This window comes from Spodoptera frugiperda, chromosome 3, assembly GCF_023101765.2.
Source record: "Spodoptera frugiperda isolate SF20-4 chromosome 3, AGI-APGP_CSIRO_Sfru_2.0, whole genome shotgun sequence".
In the NCBI taxonomy this organism is placed as follows: domain Eukaryota; kingdom Metazoa; phylum Arthropoda; class Insecta; order Lepidoptera; family Noctuidae; genus Spodoptera; species Spodoptera frugiperda.
The window spans coordinates 11,203,869-11,223,726 of NC_064214.1; the positions used below are offsets into that span (position 1 = coordinate 11,203,869).

A 19,858-nucleotide genomic window follows, 5' to 3' on the forward strand; every position below is an offset into this window, starting at 1 on the left:
TTTTTTCTGATATTGTGACTAGTGTCACAAATTAAAGAAATGTAGGAAATATAGGAAAGACACTTATGAACATAGGTACTAACCAGTTTTGAACCAAGCAATTTCCATCAAGATTAAATTTCATCAATCTGCTCATCACTGCACTGTAAGCAAATCGATTATAAAATACCTTACGTATTTTTTAAGAAAATAGTGTTCGCAAGACCTGCTTATTTACAAGTGAAATTATTTGTATATCGGCATAAAAATCTATCATTTGCGTCATACTAACGGATGTAGCTGTAGTAAAAACTATTTAAATCGATGTTAGGCTTTTTAAATACATCGTGGGTACACACATACCCTCTTAAATTTACTGCAACTTTGTGTCTTAACGTCACGTGGAAATGTTGTTCTTTCTGACCTATTCATTTTTTTGAGGGGATAAAATCATCTAAAGACTTCTCCCGCCTTGGGTGAGGCGAGAGGGAGTGTCAGACTCTTACAGGCTAAAAACCACCCCGTTCCTACTTTTCGAGCCAGAACCCCGGTAAAGCCGCTACGTAATCCGAAAATTTTTAACATTATAACTAAGTTCTTAATGATATCATAAGTGTATTAATAGGCTAAGAGGTAGCACTACTAGAATTGAGAAACAAAAATGTCAATGTACGAACTTGACATTGACATTCATGTAATTTGTAATATGTCAGTATCAATTCTGTTGATTGACATCCCTATTCCATTTACCTCGGTTAGACAGCTGTCTTAGCTCTAAACGCTAGATTAAATAGGGTGCTGTCTAACCCACGATACAGTATCACTACGTAGTATAAAACTAAGTCGCTTTTCGCCGCTGTGTGTCTGTATACTTAGCATATCTTTAGAATTACGTAGCAATTCAAAAGGAAGGATTATGGGTATAATATGGTAGAGAAATATTAATATTCGTACGAAGCCAGGGCGGATTGCTAGTAGGAATCTACGTAGTTTTATTTCTGCGATAGGGTCAAATATTATGAACAAAAACAAATAAATCAAAAACCCTTATATTCTATAGAAAATTAGGGTTCATTTTGTGTATATTATATAGATTATATTACACACATAAAGAGTATCATTATCAAAGGTGGGTTTGAGTCCAGCTTCCGTAATTACTGTATTTCATATTTTGTCAACAAATAGGCCTAAATACACGTGGAACAATGTACAGTGAGACCTTATTAAGTAAGACATCAAGGGACCTGCAAATTGGTATCACTTATGGAATACCATTAACCCAGTGTCTTAGATAACCAGGTATAAATAACTATATTTTGTCTTGCCACCATTAAATAAGACCTAATTAACAATGTATTTAGGTGAACCTATAAATAATATACAACAAGGTCTGATTCTTTAGAAAACACAGTCACACAATATAAACGCACAAAACAACTATAAAGTTCTCGGGAAATGCGACGACATACATATACCAGCACATCAAGCTACCACAAACAGTGTAAATCCTTTAACCAATTTTCAGCTTTAATACTAAATGTATAAGGTTGAAAATGTATGAAAGTGAGCAGATACTTTGATGTGCTGTTCACACAGTTTGCGGAACCAACAGAGCGTGCTCTTGACCGCGATTCCGTACAAGTGTCAGTGATGTGCACGAGAATGCGATCGTGAACTTGTATGGATATAGCTAGGAAGTGGATACTATTTATACTTTATACCCTACATTTATAAGAAAATAATACATCTTATTACTAGGGTTGATAGATTCAGACTGATAATTTTCTGGACATTTCTAGGGCCCCGAACGCAATCTGAGTTTTGGTGTCCCATCCGAGTCTAAACTGTAAAAGAAGGAATTAAGTAGGTATCTGGAATTTTCGATTGACAAAAAACCGTTTTTTTTAAAGAAATGTTGTCCATTACTTTCATAAATAAAATATTAAATGTAATTCAACTTTTGCAAGTAACTCTTTAAGGACTAATTTTAAACTTTGGACGATGCGAGCACGTTACAACGTTTGGTTTGACTTTTGCAGCCTTAGTATTGTATTTTTTCATTCCGGGACAGTAAAGTAAAATTACTGGACACGGGACAGCACACCATATTCCGGGACAATCCCGGAAATCCCGGCCATCTGGCAACCCTACTTATTACACGCGCTACGTTTTCATGGAATTGGCTTACAATCACAATCGTACCAATATTTCTTATAACTTTAACCGCCGTACTCAGAGTCATTTTAATGGTTACTTAACCAAGTCCATAGCGACTCTTTTCCAAACAAAATCGTTAGTAAGGAATAGTTTAAGTAATCATTAAATGTCTCTGAGTACGACAGTAAGATGGTATGTTATGCTGGTGTACGTGTCATGTTCGTGAACGAGCGCCGTCAACTGGGACTGGTCAGCTCCAGACTGTATTATTTTATGGTCCTTCATTCAGTCAATACCACAGAATAATATTGGTGATACATTATTCTAAAACCGAACATTGTATTGTGAACCTGATTAAAAAAGAGTAACACATGGAGTTTTTTCCTCGTTCTTCTCCATAGCAATCTACACTTTGGAACGAGCAAATAGCTTCACTAGAGGACTGACCGACAGACAGACATTTTGTTTCTTTTTTAAATATTGTAATATTTGTTTTGACGCTCAAAAGTGCATTCTATGTTTATTTGAAATAAATAATTTTGACTTTTGTTTTTTTTATTGGCTAATTGAAAAAGCCTATGTTCAGTAGTGGACGTCTTGTGGTTGAAATGACGATGATGATGACGAATCTTGTACGTAGACATAACATAATTAAGGAAAATTACGAACAATCGTTCCGTCATCACAAATATGACGAATCAATTAATATTGGTGAATCAATGCGTAAGTAATGATAGGAAATGTTCCCTAATATTATTTCCATGCGAGAATCAAAATCGCGATGCATTGTGTGCTAGTTAATTCTTTAACACAAACACTAACCGTGTAGTTAAAATATAATATTATACCATTATGTATTCGATGTTTTTTTTTGTTTAAAGTAAGGTGGTTGTATTATTTCCTATATATCACAAACTTCACAAATATTAGTTCAATACATACAAGTATTTAGGTAGGTATGTGTCGTATCTAGTCCCACGAAAACGAAGTCTTACGGAAGATATTTTAATGGTTTCCAAGACAATAGTTTCGCTATAAAAATTCCTATCGTAACACTTTTGCTCCCATTCCACGGGAAAATGTACTCTAGTGACATTATTTTATGAATGTATTGCGAACAAAATAAATTATCATCACTGTTGACATATTTATATTATAGGTATACAGAAAATTGTGAACGTTACACCATACTAGATAATTTAATTGTCTCATCAGGTGTAGTTTATTATACGGACCTTGAAAAATCTAGAACAAATTTTAGTGCGTTTAAGCTCACATATAGGACCCATTTACTTTTAATTCAAATTTCCGTAGTGCTTGAAGGATGGGCTTCTCCCAGTTGTGCAATCTCTTTTGTGCCTTTAGGCTTCAATCATTCTATCTCCTGTGAGGTGAAAACTATCGTTTTTTTTTCTTTCTACTCTAATAATATCTTCTAATTTATTTTGTTGCAGGATCCAAGACAGTTATTCATGTCCCTGAGACGCGCCGGACTTCAATGTTCCGGTGTTTTCATGGTTGTATCTAATGTAGATCCTGGCTTACAGGAGTTGCAGACGTTTGGAAGCTTGAAACATGTGAATTCTGTTACGCGTCTTTTGTATTGGACGAGAATATGAAGTGGAAATTGAGTTTAATTACTAACACTAGAAAATCGATAAGATGCACTTGAGAATTGAATAGACACTTAGAGCGATCACGTTTATGAGTATCGACTTCGAAACTATTATCTAAATTATGTACCTAAACGATTTATTTCTTAACTAATATTGTAAATAAGTATATAAGTTTGTTTGTCTATACTCTATACGCTTTATTTACTCGATTATTGGAAAACATAAATCCTTACAGTTAGGAGTACCACGGATATCACATATTTTAAAACAACGACGAGTAAATGACACATCTTTCTTCTTCTATATATAATAATCAAGTGCTAATCGTTAGTCTCGCTAAAACTCGAGAACGGTTGGATCGATTTTGGTTATGAATTATTTGTGAAAGTCAATGGAAAGTTTAAAAAATGAGAACAACATGTTTCAGGCGGTACGAAGTTCGTCGGGCCAGCTAGTTCTCAATAAAATAAATAATAAAACCAACTAATAATGCAATCTACTGCACTAAAATTAGAGTTGAAAATGACAAAACTGTTTCGGAATGTCGTCCATTCTGTCCCAGACCTTCATCCTGCCTTCAAAACTAATGATGTGATGATAAGAAGGTCTAACATTATGGAGAAAAGTTAGATGAAGTAACATTTGGCACAACGCGACACGTTTCCTTTGCCAAAAGTTCCGGAATTACTCAGTCATGGCCGATTTTTTATTCTATTGTTGTGTCGCTTGTTCTCAAAGGGAGATGTCTGGCAAAAATATATATGTATGAGTAATAAAACTAAAGTACCTAATGATAAATCAAAGTATTGATTTGCAACGATAAGATTATTCAAATGTGTATAAAAGTACCTTCCGTTTTATTGATAAAAAAAACACATGTCATGAAAGATCTTTGTTTACATAACAACAAGTAAAGAAGCCTTACCCTAGATCGCCTTTGAACTGGATCATCTCCGGGTATCGTGAGGAAATTTCCGCTCATTTTCACAAATAAAACACTCCGTGTAAGAATTAGCAAAAAAACAACACACTTTGTTTTTGTAACGGTTTTAAAAATAGCGCGGTATTTGAAAATTGGAACGTGCGCACGCGACTGCGTTCTGTCTTCGAATGAAGTATCAAGAGTTTATGAATGGGTGACGTTTTAAATAGTTCCCCCCTCTTGGCTGTGGTGACGTCACGAATCGTAGCCCGTTCGTAAGTCTGCGTTCCGATCGGATTCCTACCTAAATAGCCCGTAAGATCAGCTGTGTGGGTTATACATGGAAATATTCAAATACCGACATACATTGTTACGAACGTCATTGAGAAAATTCTCCGAAACTACCGTCGTTTTTAAGGAAAAGTCTTTAAACGTCAAAAGTTTATCGACAATCCGGATCGAATGAATGGATGAAAATAAATTTGCGGAGGTAGATTACTATAAGTTAATGTTCGTGAGCTGTTTTTGTTGTTTCATTGACGGATTCGTATAAATCTTGCATTTAATGTACCTGCTTGAAATGTTTAGAATTACAATACAATTAAGATAATTCCAGATGGTCAGTGCTTTGTTGATAGACAAATTGTTTATTTGTCCAATAAAATAGACATTGTTATGTTCCCAAATAGTTTGAAAACGTAATTGGACATATTGAATAGCGGTATACTGTAATTTTGTATAACATTATTTACTAGTTATATTATGTAGTCCCATGTAATAGGGTGGGGTAAGCCATTTGCTATACACTGGGCACATTTCCTTATATTGGTTAATATACATAAAATCTTCCATTATTAGTTTTTTTATGTAATTAGCTGATAAACGACTAAACGGATTACCTGATAGTAAACAATCACCGCCGCCCGTGGATACCCGAAGCACCAGAAGCGTTTTAATTGCGTTGCCACGAATGGGAGGGGGGGGGGGGTAATTGGGCCCCCGGTAACCTCAAAATGTTTTGGGTCATTACCTCTTCTTGCATATTCAGTTCAAAGTCAAAAAGAACAGAAGGTAACGACACAATAACCTTATGTACTAAGGTATTATTTACATCGGCTGACACATATGTGAGTAGCCATTTACAATTTCATTTACAATTGTTATTGTTAACATTTATTGTGGGTGTTGAAATGTGAAATCAAATATAAAAGGTGAAATGATTTACAAAAGATGAAGTAATGAGTAAGTGCGAATCGATCTCATTTCCCATTTATCATTTGAAACAACTGCATTCAATTTTGTAATGCAGTTCAGTGCGGCTCGGTTTTATGATGCGATTATTATTTCTCTCTTAATTAATGTTATTTAATTTCAGGGATTCGCTGGATTCAAGGCGCTTCTAACTGACTGATCTGGAAACCTTAAAAAGAAGTTTGTGTTGAGCAGACAACGTCTTGTATTTGATATGCTGATGCTTTTTGAAAAAAATAAACAGACTTTACTTACTTTCCGACCCGACATCTTGTGCGGGTATGCGCACGGCGAGAACGGGTAGGTCGCGAACTAGCGGGTTAATAGGGCTCCAGCTCGAAGAGTAGGAATAGCAACGGGGTGGTTTTAGTCAGTAAGAGTCTAACACTCTTTCTCGCCTCAACCTAGGGGGGAGATCTCATTGGATGACTTTACCCCGCTCAAAAAGAAAGACCCGACATAATACTCGATGCTCGATGATCGACGAATAAAATAATAGTGTGAGAATAGTAACATGAGACACAAATAGAACGACTACAAGGATAATCGACTTCTATTACATGAATCCAAAAAAATCTAATTGCAGAAAAATGTGGGTGTATCTACATTCTATTCTACCTACCCTTTCTTAGAAATCAGAACTGATAAATATATTATGCTACACTAGAATATCTTGGCGTCAAATTAGCAGCTGTTTTGACTACAGTCGGTTTGAATCATTGTTAAAAACAAATTAATGGAATGATCGCGAGATTTTTTGAATGATCTGCCCCCACACTTCCTGTAGATTAATCAAAATGAGAGTTGAATGAGTAACATCCATCTCGAATTTGTATAATCTGTTACCGTCACAGTTATGAAATAGATATTATAAATAATAACTGGTCATCATATATACTAAAAGCCAAATTCACTAGGCAGTGTAATAAATTAAATTAATCACTTTATCTGGACTTCGCATCGTTAGTACGCACGTTAGTAGGCTTACTGACTTATTTAGGAAATGGTGGTGGTGAACTTGTAGTGCCCCATCCATAATTCTGATCAAACTAATTTGCTACAGTTTCTGTAATAATTAAATAATAGTTGGTTAAAATTTTTATATGCTCTGCTACAAAAGTTTGTGTCAGAATCGAATTGCTACTAGCGACTCCACGTAGTCTTGTTTGTCCTACCCTAGAGTGTAATTTAAAACGCCTAGGCGCGTAGAAGCGAGGCGGCTCGCGAGCCAAGGAGCAAGCCGTCTGCGACGATTAGCACGCCTGGGGCTACCAGAGGCCGGCAGCGCCGGAGTGGAGGTTTAGGTTAGGTTTGGGTTAGGTTTGGGTTAGGTTTGGGTTAGGTTTGGGTTAGGTTTGGGTTAGGTTTGGGTTAGGTTTGGGTTAGGTTTGGGTTAGGTTTGGGTTAGGTTTGGGTTAGGTTTGGGTTAGGTTTGGGTTAGGTTTGGGTTAGGTTTGGGTTAGGTTTGGGTTAGGTTTGGGTTAGGTTTGGGTTAGGTTTGGGTTAGGTTTGGGTTAGGTTTGGGTTAGGTTTGGGTTAGGTTTGGGTTAGGTTTGGGTTAGGTTTGGGTTAGGTTTGGGTTAGGTTTGGGTTAGGTTTGGGTTAGGTTTGGGTTAGGTTTGGGTTAGGTTTGGGTTAGGTTTGGGTTAGGTTTGGGTTAGGTTTGGGTTAGGTTTGGGTTAGGTTTGGGTTAGGTTTGGGTTAGGTTTGGGTTAGGTTTGGGTTAGGTTTGGGTTAGGTTTGGGTTAGGTTTGGGTTAGGTTTGGGTTAGGTTTGGGTTAGGTTTGGGTTAGGTTTGGGTTAGGTTTGGGTTAGGTTTGGGTTAGGTTTGGGTTAGGTTTGGGTTAGGTTTGGGTTAGGTTTGGGTTAGGTTTGGGTTAGGTTTGGTTTAGGTTTGGTTTAGGTTTGGGTTAGGTTTGGGTTAGGTTTGGGTTAGGTTTGGGTTAGGTTTGGGTTAGGTTTGGGTTAGGTTTGGGTTAGGTTTGGGTTAGGTTTGGGTTAGGTTTGGGTTAGGTTTGGGTTAGGTTTGGGTTAGGTTTGGGTTAGGTTTGGGTTAGGTTTGGGTTAGGTTTGGGTTAGGTTTGGGTTAGGTTTGGGTTAGGTTTGGGTTAGGTTTGGGTTAGGTTTGGGTTAGGTTTGGGTTAGGTTTGGGTTAGGTTTGGGTTAGGTTTGGGTTAGGTTTGGGTTAGGTTTGGGTTAGGTTTGGGTTAGGTTTGGGTTAGGTTTGGGTTAGGTTTGGGTTAGGTTTGGGTTAGGTTTGGGTTAGGTTTGGGTTAGGTTTGGGTTAGGTTTGGGTTAGGTTTGGGTTAGGTTTGGGTTAGGTTTGGGTTAGGTTTGGGTTAGGTTTGGGTTAGGTTTGGGTTAGGTTTGTTAGGCTTGGGTTTTCGGCTTACGTGAGTAAGCCGAAAACCATAATAATTATTTTAGTTCGTTCATCATAATATTTTTGTTATTGTCATTGGAATCTCAAATTACTCGTATCATTCAAAATTAAGAGTAGGCTTCACGACATACATAGGCAGCAGATACGAAAATGGTCATCAATGGAGATAAGATAGAATGAGTCACTTATTTTCATCTTATATTTCGTTAACGTTGCCCCACGCCAGCATTTTCTCCTGTGTCATATCAATATTTGAATGAATGAATCATACAACTATTATTTTGATAACATTATTATTTGGGAGTCATCGGTAGAGGCCTATTTTTAACAGTGGACTTGCAGCTTATACATGATGAAGATGGTATTATCGATAGACAGACTTACTAAATTATCTATTTTATTCACGTATTAGGCTCCCTCTCACCTCAAGGCGGAATAAGTAATTGAATGATTGTCCCCAATTAAAAAAGGGGTCAGTCCCATTGTAATGCCTTGAAAGCCCCTAATCACCACCTATACCCATATAATTGTTTACCACATCAGTATTTAGTATCGTTACTCCAACGTACTTGAATTCTGGATCTCACGATGAACACCGACCGTCGTTCAGTAGCACCGACTGTGCAAACTATGTAACATAGGTATAAGTGGTGAGAATTTTTTGGGTGGTATAAGTGGTAAAATCTTTTCGGAAATATTAACAATTAATGTACTGTATGGTATTATAAGGTAAAATTTTCAAATACACCTGCGTCATAAAAAATTGTACGTAGACAGAAGACGAAATGATGAACGATTATCACCTTTATAATTTTGTTACGTTCCCTGAGATAGCAAACAGTCGCCCACGCGTCCATTGATGCAATACGGCCATCTTAATTTAAACCAAATATTTATCCGAGTTCTATTTTAGTAAACCTATTATAAGCAAGTCCGGAAAACGTGAAGGAAATTTTTGCGATAAATAAATATTATGATGATGGTAAGATCCATTTATAAAGTGTTTATTGCAATTTATTTCAAAACAGTTTCTTATAAGAACGTTTATATTTTTTATGTTAAAATATTGAATATTTCTATATTCAACTAATTCAAAATCAAATGCTAATAGTACCAATGCAATACTTATACATGTCCAGTCCAAATGCATGTTGCATGTTATGTTAGCTACAAAAGTATACAAAGATCGTAGTCGGTGGCAATATTTAGTTTCCGCTACCCCAGGACCTATGGAAAGATGCGTAAGTATTTCTTTAAGTATAGATAATGTATAATGTAATCCACATTACCTTACCTTACCTTACCTTACCCTTATCTTATTCCTTAAGTCAGTGCCAGTTAGTATGAGACTGCTTTAAACGATCAAAGTAATCAAAAAGAGGAGAGGGCCAAACGCGCTCTGCGTTTGGGATGGAGTATAGTTTAGCCGTTCTTGGCATCAGGCTACTCAAAACTTGATTTTAATATTTCGAAAAGAACGTAAATCTTTCATTATTACCAAGTCGCAATCACAGTTTTTGTCTAGGAATTCATGTTACTCCTACATTCCTGAAAACTGATTTATGAATTACACAATCATAAATAAATCCCCGAAACATATTTTATTTGTAAAAGAAAATGTTCACGAGCAAGTGAACATGAACATTGGACAGCAATAATAAAAATACAAAACAAAATTTATTTGAAATACGGATATTTATTTATTTTTTCATAAAAATTCTAAATTCAATAATGTGTTTAAACATGTAACATTTACATATATGCATTTATACAAAGATGTATGCAATGTTAGTGATATTTTAATACTAAAATTGGAGCGTAACAGACTTCCGATGCCAATGAACGTGACAATCACATAATTATTACACTTACAAAATAATATTTACCAAGTATTGTCAAATGTAATGTTTATTAGGTTTATTGAGTCAATACGAATTGTTAGTTATCATATTATTTGATGAGAATATAATGAATACTGTGCGCTTTTCTTTTAAACTAGCTCGAATCGTCGTATCTTCATAAACAGTTATTGATTACAGATTTTTTTTTCATTATTACATTATAATATTATCTTTTTTTTATTAAGTACACGAAAAGTAATACTGATATATTTTGGTTTATGTAGATATCACACGATCCCATCAATATAGTAGCTTCCCTTTACGTTCGAGTTGCAACTATTTACAAATGTATGACCAATAATGATTCTGTAATAATGAAATTGTAATTGAACATAACATAATGAACCAATAATGTAACATTTTTGTGGGCATCGCTGTTTTTTCCAAAATATATAGTTGGAAAAGCTCTATTCAACGCAGTAATGCACATATTATGTATAACTTGTATATTTCTATTTTATCGTGGACAAAGAATGTTATAAATCTAATTCAATTGTTTTATTTCAATTATTATTGCGCACATTAATACATTGAATAGATTACTACAATTATTTATTTGAGATAATAAATAACAAAATAAATATTGTAATAATTATTGTTGTTTTCTATTACGCTATAGTTATACAGATTCAGTCAACTCGGAAATGTAAATTAGAAATAAAAGTTTTTTTCTATATATTATAATAAGACGAGTAAATATATAATTAATTAATATACAACGTGTAACAAAAAGGGGTATACATATCAAGTACACGGCTTCTAGATAACATAACAAACGATACGGTAAGGGTTTTTTAAACTAATTTTTTCATGGTACCAAGTTATGAATTTTTCAAATCGCGCCGCCGCGTTATTCAAAATTAGGTAGACAGGTACTAGGCGATCAGATTGACAGAATAAATGTTTCGTAATATTAGCGAGTGACCCCTGTAGTGTTGTGACATGTTTGTATGATTTAAAATCAAGAACCATGCGATACCAAGTATTTGGTACCAATTTTTTTTTAAACGTATTTTAAGCTGAAACTTCGTGTAGAGACTCTATTCAACCTGTATTCATCAGCGCTTCTTGATGTATATGGGTATTTTGTTACACGTTGTATATTATTGAGATTTGGACTAGACAAACCACATTCTCTATCTACAGATATGTAATCCATGATAAATGCTAAGATTTAGAAAATCTATGTCCCGTGTCGGTTAGTGATGTGCCTACCTACACACCGTGTGCATTTTCAACGTCATCAAATATCTATTTACTGGTAGAATTCTTAAAGGACATTAAAAATTTCAGAAAATTCCATTAAAAACTATACAACTGTCAAAAATAGAGGTTACAAAAAGGAAAATCCGTTATTTATAAAAGTTTAGGAATGGAATAAGAAAATAAAGTTATCAGAGGTGCACTTAATAGAATCATTATAATAATATAATTATTATTTAATTAATGCTATTGAAAATGTACACATTATTAAAATGTTATTATTTATGTGACGACTTTCAAACGTGTTTTGAGTTTTGGACTGTGATATTTTTTATTATTATTATTATATTTTTTTATAATAATTATTATGTTAATAAATCAACGAGCCGTTATTGTTATTCGCCGTAATATAGCCTTAACAAATTATTTTTGAGCACTAGGGCCTTAACATGGAAGGTATTTACTTTTATTATAAACAACAAAATATTCAATAAAATAGTTGTATGACTAACGTAAATAAAATTTTCTATGTTATAACAAATACGGTGTGAAATGTTAACCGCTGTTATATTTTTGCTTGTAACATAACATTTATTATTATTAACAATTATAACATCGGATTTATTAAACAGATAGACACGACAATTATGATGTTACGTCATCTTTATAACAATATCACAATTTTCAATAATATACAAAAAGATATTGGAGATTATAGATTATACTTCAAACAGGCCAAGCTTATTAAAGTAATAGCAAATACTGTGATATACACATTTAACATATACTTATTGTTATGTACATACATATCTGTTTATATAATGGATCACATACATATAATATAGGTCACTCAAAACGGGACACGTAAAATAATCATTATTATTTTTTTAAAGATGACAATATACCGCACATTTTATCCATTATGTTACGCGATACTTTTTGAGGTAACATTTATTTAATATATTTAATTTTAACGGACAAGTCTATAACATTCATAGAATACACAGATATTTCAACACCAATATTATTTTGTCAGATTCATATGACGTACAAAGTAAATCAAAACACACGATTTCCTCTGTAGATTGACTATATTTATCGCGGAAGCCATTAGTATTAAACGTTGCGTTGGAATAAAGATATATGCTTCAAGATAACTTTATATCTAATTCTATATTTAAGTACACACGTCAAAAAGCATCGCGTAAAGGATTTCAAGAACGAACGACGGCTATGACTATATTATTAATTCCATTTTATATAACACTCATCACCTAAACGAACATGCTTTATAAACTTCGCATTATTCTATACACCACGCATTTACTGAAAGGAAAATATAAACGCATACCTCTTAGCACTCAGGAAATATCCTCAACACTTTTACACATTACCGACTCGACAGAAGCATTGAAACCAATAAAAGGAAATAATTTACATAAGGCCATATATCTTACTGTACATGTACACGTATAACGAGTAGATGATTAATTAGATAAATAATTATGTTGCATTTTTAATATTAATGTTTAAGGATTAATTCATCCGTATTTACGACAGTTTGGTCCATATAAATATTATTACATAAATCGTGGGTCAACGATGCGTTCGCGAATTTAGGTACCCAGCGAGAGAAGTTGGGCTGTCTGATTTAGGAAAGAACACTTCGCGACTGAGCAATAAAGAATTAAAAGAGCGAAGTTAATAAAATTGTGGAGCGCTAAGGGCTTTGTTATCGTCATATAATGGAAGTTAAAAGTGTCTCTTGGATAGGAAAGTGTATGTAGCTGGATGCCTAAGTCGCGTCCGCCGCGGCGCCCGGCCGCCTACGGTCAGTCTTTTCGGCTAATGTTTACGAATTTGTGCAAAATATTCTACTATCCGCGTAACTTAACAAAGATAAATTTTATTTACAAAACACATCTCCGTCGAGATTGTACGAAACAAAACGAACGAGCACTGACCGGGAGCCGCCAGAGCGCCGATGTCACTTCCAAACTCCGTTGCAGTGGCTTCGTCTCTTTCGTACGCATCGTGCAGAACATGATTCTGTCTCGTTTGCGCACATTAAACTGTTTTGAAATACTAAGGGACATCACAACCGGATCAATCAGTCCAGTCGCAGTCTTGGAGTTGGTAGGTTGTGTAGAATGTTGTGGCACGTGGGATTTTGATTAAGTGGTTCACGCTGGGCCTGGCGCACCAGCTGGTGCCTCAGTCCTCATTTCAGACTTGAGCTTGACGAACTCCCGAGCGACTTCATCATTGTGCCTTTGAGAAAGTATTCTTAGTATCGTCCAGCCAGTCTCGTCCATTTTGATTCGGGTGCCTAGAGGCAGCCAGCACGCGATGGCACCCTGGAAATTTATTAAGAAACGTTGAATAACTGATTATCTTAAATCTCTTGATGTCAATGCGATATCATAAACAATCAACATATTCTAGGAAATACAATCCGGGTCTTTTCAAGGTCAGAGTAAATAGGTACTTTCTAAATCTGTGTACTCCATCCTCGGCCACATCTTCGCTTCGCCATCCTGACAGTAAGCGGGTTGGTGGCCAAACGCAGACATATCAACGTTAAAAGGAAAATAGGAAATCACAATACCTGTTCAACGATTTCGGTCATTCGCATGATAGCGACGCCGACCAGCCTGTCCTCGCGTGCGAAGCAGTAGTCACGAACACACACGTGCAGCTCGAACAGGTCCAGCTGCTCCGTGTTGCTCACCATGCTGAAAATTGTAGACATACCATCAATAATTATGTCCCAGCAAAACATTGTTTAAGTGGCAGATGTAAGTAAGTCTTCCACGAATAGTATTTTTTTAAATGTTATAAGCCGCTAAACGAGTATACGGATCATTTGATGGTAAGCAATCACCGCCGCTCATGGACACCCGAAACAACAGAGGCGTTACAAGTGCGTTGCCGGCCTTTTGGAGGTTGGGAATTTAAGGGTTGTTCGGAATCTTTTTCTGGATTGGAATTGGCCTCCGGTAACCTCACTCATATAACGAAACATAACACAAGCGTCGTTCGACGCCGGTTTTCTGTGAGGCCGTGGTATTACTTCGGTCGAGCCAGCCCATTCGTGTCGAAACATAGCTCTCCTCCACTTAAAGTTCGTAAATGGACGAAGGTCTCCCAAAACGTTGAAACAACTATTCCAAAAATTATTAGCAAATTGGAAATATACTTACAAGTGGAAAGTCTCATTAAACTTGGGACTCCAATTGTTACTCTTGGACTTGGTGGCGAATTTCCTCTTCTTCTCCGCGAGGTGTGGACCGATCAGATTAACCTCGATGAACGGACGGAACATACCGCTTTGGATCACCCACTTCAGATCGTTGGCTGCTACCACTGTAAGCGACATTGTGGAATAATTAGTATCTCGTCTAACTTATGAACAAGATTATTATCGAAAAACAGTAAAGAAATCCTTATTAACCACTCTTAAATCTTCAATTAGGTGTCTCTCTTACCTTTCACCGTGATCTTATGTTCTCCAGTGTTGGGATGCGTGAAAAGATCCACTTGGAGTGACACCTCACCCACGCTTCCCTCTTCCACGACTGCAGCGTCTCAAGAAATCAGAACATTAAAATGTAGCAGAACAATGGAAAGGTAGAAAGAATAGTTTAAAAAAACTACATACTATTGAGCTATATAATAGTATGTCTTTTTTTAATTGTATGCTGACTGCTGAAGAATTTTTAATTTTATTTAAAGAAATTGATCGCAAAAGGACTCGAAAGGAGAAAAAGAAGAACGAAGAGTGTCTATAGGGTTCAAAATAAGTTAATGTAAGTCTAAGTTATTTAATTCTATTACCTTGATTCTGCTGACAGCTAACAAAGGTCCTGATGAGCGTATCAGTAGTTTGTGTGTACAAGCTGAGAGCATATCTCAAGGATTGCAGCTCTGGACTCTTCTCTAAGAAGGCCTTCTTGAGTCCATTGCCTCCTGCGTGGAAGTATAGCTTGATGGTGTCCAAAGCCGCGTCCAGAACTCCACACTGCTTTGGTGTCAAACTCTTCTCAGCTGACAGATGCTATGGAAAAAGATGATAGACGTTAATAATGGGATTTGCATTAAAAGTCAATTCTCGTTTTATGGGTTTAAATGACTTGTGTGATTCTGGAACATAACAGACAGAGTCAAGGTATTTCACTATATCACTGGAACAGCGAATTAAGCATAAACATGAATGCTCTCTTAGGACATTTTAAAAATAATGTTATTATTTTTGTATCTTTTAGATGACTTACCTCTTTCGAGATGTCCATGACGCCAGACAGTGCATGCTTGACGTCCTGCTTGCCCACAGTGCTCTTGAACAACTGTGTCATGTCCTCGATCTTTGCATTCGCTGCCAAGTTCTTAGCGTTGTTCGTCAAATTCTTCAACATCATCTATATCAAGAGAGATAAGTATATTAGTATTGGTTTCTGGAGTAAAACTTTCATTTTTCTATTTTGCTATTATTATCAACGAGCGTTTGGGTTTATATGGACATGAATAGTAGACTTAAATATAATTCAAAATTGAATATAGTAGTATACGAAATTTTACCGTCTTATCAGTCATAGGCGGGAGCACAACAGTCTTTTCTAATATCTTCATCACAATCTTCCACAATTCCTTTAGTAGTCGTTTAAGAACAGTCTTTTCACAGGATTCCGCGTACATTGTGAGAGAGCCATCCTGGATGCACAAACAGAAAATCAGTTAGTAATCAAATATTTTATTAGAACTATTGGCACTAGTAAAGTGGAATGCCGCAAGGTTGCATTTTAGGTCCTTTCTACATTTCTGTAACAAATTTTCAGTCGTTTTCATACGCAATACTAATAATTCTCCTCTAATAATATCTTCTGATTTATTTCGTTGCGGGATCCAAGACAGTCATTCATATCCCTGGGACGCACCGGACTCCAGTGTTCCGGTGTTTTCATGGTTGTATCTACTGTAGATCCTGGCTTACGGTATGGGAGGTTGTGGCGGGCTTGTCCCATACTAAAAATACTATATATTTTTTTTCTAATACTATAGTTTTCTTACCAAAATATCCATGAGTGGTCGTAGCACTTCATCAGCCTCGTGGTGAACGGGAGGCTGTTGTTGACCAGGTGCTGCACCGCCTCCAACCTTTTGCAGTAGTTCTCCTAGCTCCTTCACACTGGCTGTGATTCGAGTCTCCAAGCTAAAATAGAAATATAAATAAATATTACGTTCAACGTTTTATTCGGAATACGTAATCTTATTAACTGTTTGAAGTTTATTAAGTGATTATACTAGACTATTTTTAGAGGCAACATGTGACACTTGACATTTTCTACAAAGCTACGCAACAATAATATTGAGCAACAATTGCAAGTAAAATGTTGCTAAGTAAATACAAGACTTTGGTCAGTTAGGGTAAAGTCACTAGGTCATTCTATTTCCAGTTCACTGTCCGTCAGTAACAGTAAAAATATTAAAGACGCATAATTTTTTGTCGTATAAAAAATGCGAGTCAAATGTTGCTAAATGAATACGAGGCTTTTGTCAGTTAAGGTAAAGACTCTAGGTCATTCTATCTCCAGTTCACTGAAATTAGGTTCTAACCCTATTACCCATTTTACCTGTTAGCAAACATAGACGCCAGATCATCTAACGTCCCGTTGAGTCTATTCTGCAGATCCTTCAGGATGTCAGCAGCGTCTCGCTCCAGCTTGGGACCTCCCATAGACTCGAACATCTTCTCCAATTGTACTCTCAACTGTTGGATGTTGTTCATCAAGATGCATGCCTGTAATGGGATATTATTGTTATTGCTTTATAATTAATGTGGTATGAGTTTTGGATTATATTGTATTAAAGTCATATTTTATTCTTGACTTTGTATTTTGACATTCAGAACACTTTTTTATGTAATAAGCCGGTAAATGAGCAGACGGATCACCTGATGGTAAGTAATCGCCGCCGCCCATGGACATCCGAAACACCAGAGGCGTTACAAGTGCGTTACCGGTCTTTTGGGGGTTAGGAAATTAAGGATTGTTGGGGAATCGGGGTTGGGAAGATTGGGAAGAGGAGGTAATGGGGGTATTGTTAAACTGATCATGGTCACAAGTAGTATGCCTTTGTTTCAGTTGTCCCGAAGTCCTTTGAATTGTCTACTCCTTTTCAATTTCTATGAATTTTGAATTAGACATGTAAGGCTGACTGACTGTCATTAAATTTAACGTACCACTCGTTCCTCCTTAAGGTGTTCGGGGAACTCCTTCTTCACGATGTCGGCGTAAGCCACAAGGACCTTGACGATGGTCTTGGCGAATCTCTTCATGTATCGCTTCCAGATTTCAGGGTCTGGGCACTCGAGTTTGGAGACCACGTCGAAGCATTGCGTTAGTTGGGTGAAGACGTCTACCACTGAGCAACTGAATAGGGCGTGCTCGCTTGATTGTTGGAACTGAAATAAAATCATGTTTTATTTTGTAACTGTTTCAGTAAAGTAGTAGCAAGGTTTTGGTCATAACTCATTGCAGATAGAGGATGTATGAAATTAGTATTCAAGATACAGAGGCATATAAAAATGCTAATGCTCTAATTGATGAATAACTTGAACTTAATATATTCTTAATGCCTGTTTACTATGTGTTAACTTACCCCATCTTTCTTATCCCTGTTGAATGCTCCGTTGAGATATTCTAAAGAGACGTCATCGTTCTCGTTGAGCCACTGCATCACGAATGGTTCAAACCACGCCGGGTACTCTGGCACAGCTCCACAGTATGGCGGCACGTCTTTTACGTAGTTTGTGTGAAGCCATTTTACCTGTTGAAGAAGTTATCAAACGATCGAAACGATATCATGACAAAAAGATAGAGTAATGACATTTAAAACATTCAGCAAGAAGATTAACATGAAGTTTATCAATTAATTTCAAGTGTTTCGGACTTCCAACTATCAATAATAGCTAAGCCTTTTAAAAGTAGATTTTTTGAAGTATAAGTATAAGATAAGGGTCATAAAACTCACCTTGAAGTGCAAGTTCATGTAAGCCGAAGACTTGCAAAGCCGATGTTGTTCATGTTCTTCCAAGGCATACTTCATGTCTACAGCGAATAAGGACCACATCGTCGCCGCTGATAGCTGTAAGGCAAATAAATAAATGAATCAATCAGTTACTAATCCACTGGTGGGTAAAGATATCTTTTTCGAGCGGGGAAGTTTTAAACATGGATTGCCACTCTTGTCAGATTGTCAGACTTATGATTTAAAAGGATCAATATAAAGTGGAGTTTCTTTAGGATTATTTTCATCTTTTGTTAGTGATGAAGGTGCGATCATGGACATTTGTCAATCTAAGGATTTCCATTTTAAAAATGGCTATATGAGATACTTTGACCGTTTTTTTACCATGACTGACTAAAGAACATAGGTACTGAAGTCCATACATTATTTATTTATTTTCAGCCATGGTCATCCAACTGCAGGGCAAAGGCCTCCCTACCCTCCTTCCACTCGTCTCTATGCAGAGCTTTCTGTGGCCAATCCTTTTCAAAGTCCATACATACCTGACCAATATTCAATTCTTGAGGGAACTGGTTGAGAACAGGCGCGTAACTATTCCTATCTTCCTCTATCACAGATACGATGAGAGCAATCAGTTTGTGCCAGAAATCCACAGACTCCAGCTGAGGACCGTGGTCTGCAGGATCACGCTTCGCTTCATTTGGATCCACCTGTAAAATAGATTGTTTTAGGAGTGTGCCATTTTGTGTTTTGACTTTATACAAAGGGTCTCGAGTTTGACTCCGGGTCGGGCAAAGCATTACTGCGCTTTTCAGTTCAGTTCAGTTTTAAGAAATTTTCTCTGTAGTAGTACGGAGTCTGGATTTATGCCCAGAATATGACAATAGGGCCACCCCCTATTACATGGGACTTATATCACAAATGGTGAAAAATGGGTGTACATTGCTGTGTTTGAGTATATTTTTTATGACTTAATTATCATTATTTATGGCTTTACCTGGAACTCCCTGTTGTATAGCTCGTAACAATTCTCGAATAGAAACTGATATGTTGATCTAAGGCATGCCTTCACACAGTCTTTGACCACAGTGCTGGCGCGGGGCGGACTACTTAGCTCTTGAACCTAGAACAGAAAAAATAGTAACATGATTAACTACAAACAAATCTTCATTGCGATGTATTAAAGCTTTCATTTATCTTTTTTTTTTTGTATAAAGAAAGATACTAAATCTTTTATGATGGATACAAAAGATTGTTCTCTAAGCACGCACTAGGAAACAATGCTTTTTGCTGTAATTCAAGGTAAATGTTTCTCTAGAAATATACTAATGATTGATGATGTAATGTAATACTATTTAAAACGATATTACTTATTATTATGTAAGTAGATTAAGTACTTTTGCGGTACCCGAATGGGCTC

General features: G+C 36.2%; 2 protein-coding genes across 11 annotated transcripts in view; both read right to left on the reverse strand.

Moving 5' to 3' along the window:
* The window catches only part of LOC118274186 (actin-binding Rho-activating protein), a 55,978-nt gene extending 51,100 nt beyond the window's left edge, over positions 1–4,878 (reverse strand). The window contains exon 1 of the mRNA XM_035591616.2: positions 4,678–4,878. Coding sequence (XP_035447509.1) covers positions 4,678–4,734 — 57 coding nt within the window. The 5' untranslated portion in view covers positions 4,735–4,878. The remainder of the gene's footprint in view (positions 1–4,677) is intronic.
* LOC118273822 (protein unc-13 homolog B) overlaps positions 1–19,858 on the reverse strand; it is a 401,044-nt gene that overhangs the window by 11,856 nt on the left and 369,330 nt on the right. For 7 of the 10 annotated variants that reach the window (XM_050707727.1, XM_035590973.2, XM_050707724.1 and 4 more), the window contains 14 exons: positions 19,436–19,561; positions 18,981–19,148; positions 18,442–18,555; positions 18,070–18,237; positions 17,651–17,872; positions 17,043–17,209; positions 16,480–16,621; positions 15,991–16,122; positions 15,687–15,830; positions 15,250–15,469; positions 14,901–14,999; positions 14,616–14,778; positions 14,021–14,147; positions 9,985–13,769 (listed from right to left, as the gene is read on the reverse strand). In XM_050707727.1, the coding sequence (XP_050563684.1) occupies positions 13,596–13,769; positions 14,021–14,147; positions 14,616–14,778; positions 14,901–14,999; positions 15,250–15,469; positions 15,687–15,830; positions 15,991–16,122; positions 16,480–16,621; positions 17,043–17,209; positions 17,651–17,872; positions 18,070–18,237; positions 18,442–18,555; positions 18,981–19,148; positions 19,436–19,561 (2,166 nt within the window). In that variant the 3' untranslated portion in view covers positions 9,985–13,595. Of the gene's footprint in view, positions 1–9,984; positions 13,770–14,020; positions 14,148–14,615; positions 14,779–14,900; positions 15,000–15,249; positions 15,470–15,686; positions 15,831–15,990; positions 16,123–16,479; positions 16,622–17,042; positions 17,210–17,650; positions 17,873–18,069; positions 18,238–18,441; positions 18,556–18,980; positions 19,149–19,435; positions 19,562–19,858 lie in introns of those variants that run through there. The other 3 variants (XM_035590979.2, XM_050707726.1, XR_007707653.1) reach the window with 2 other exon arrangements.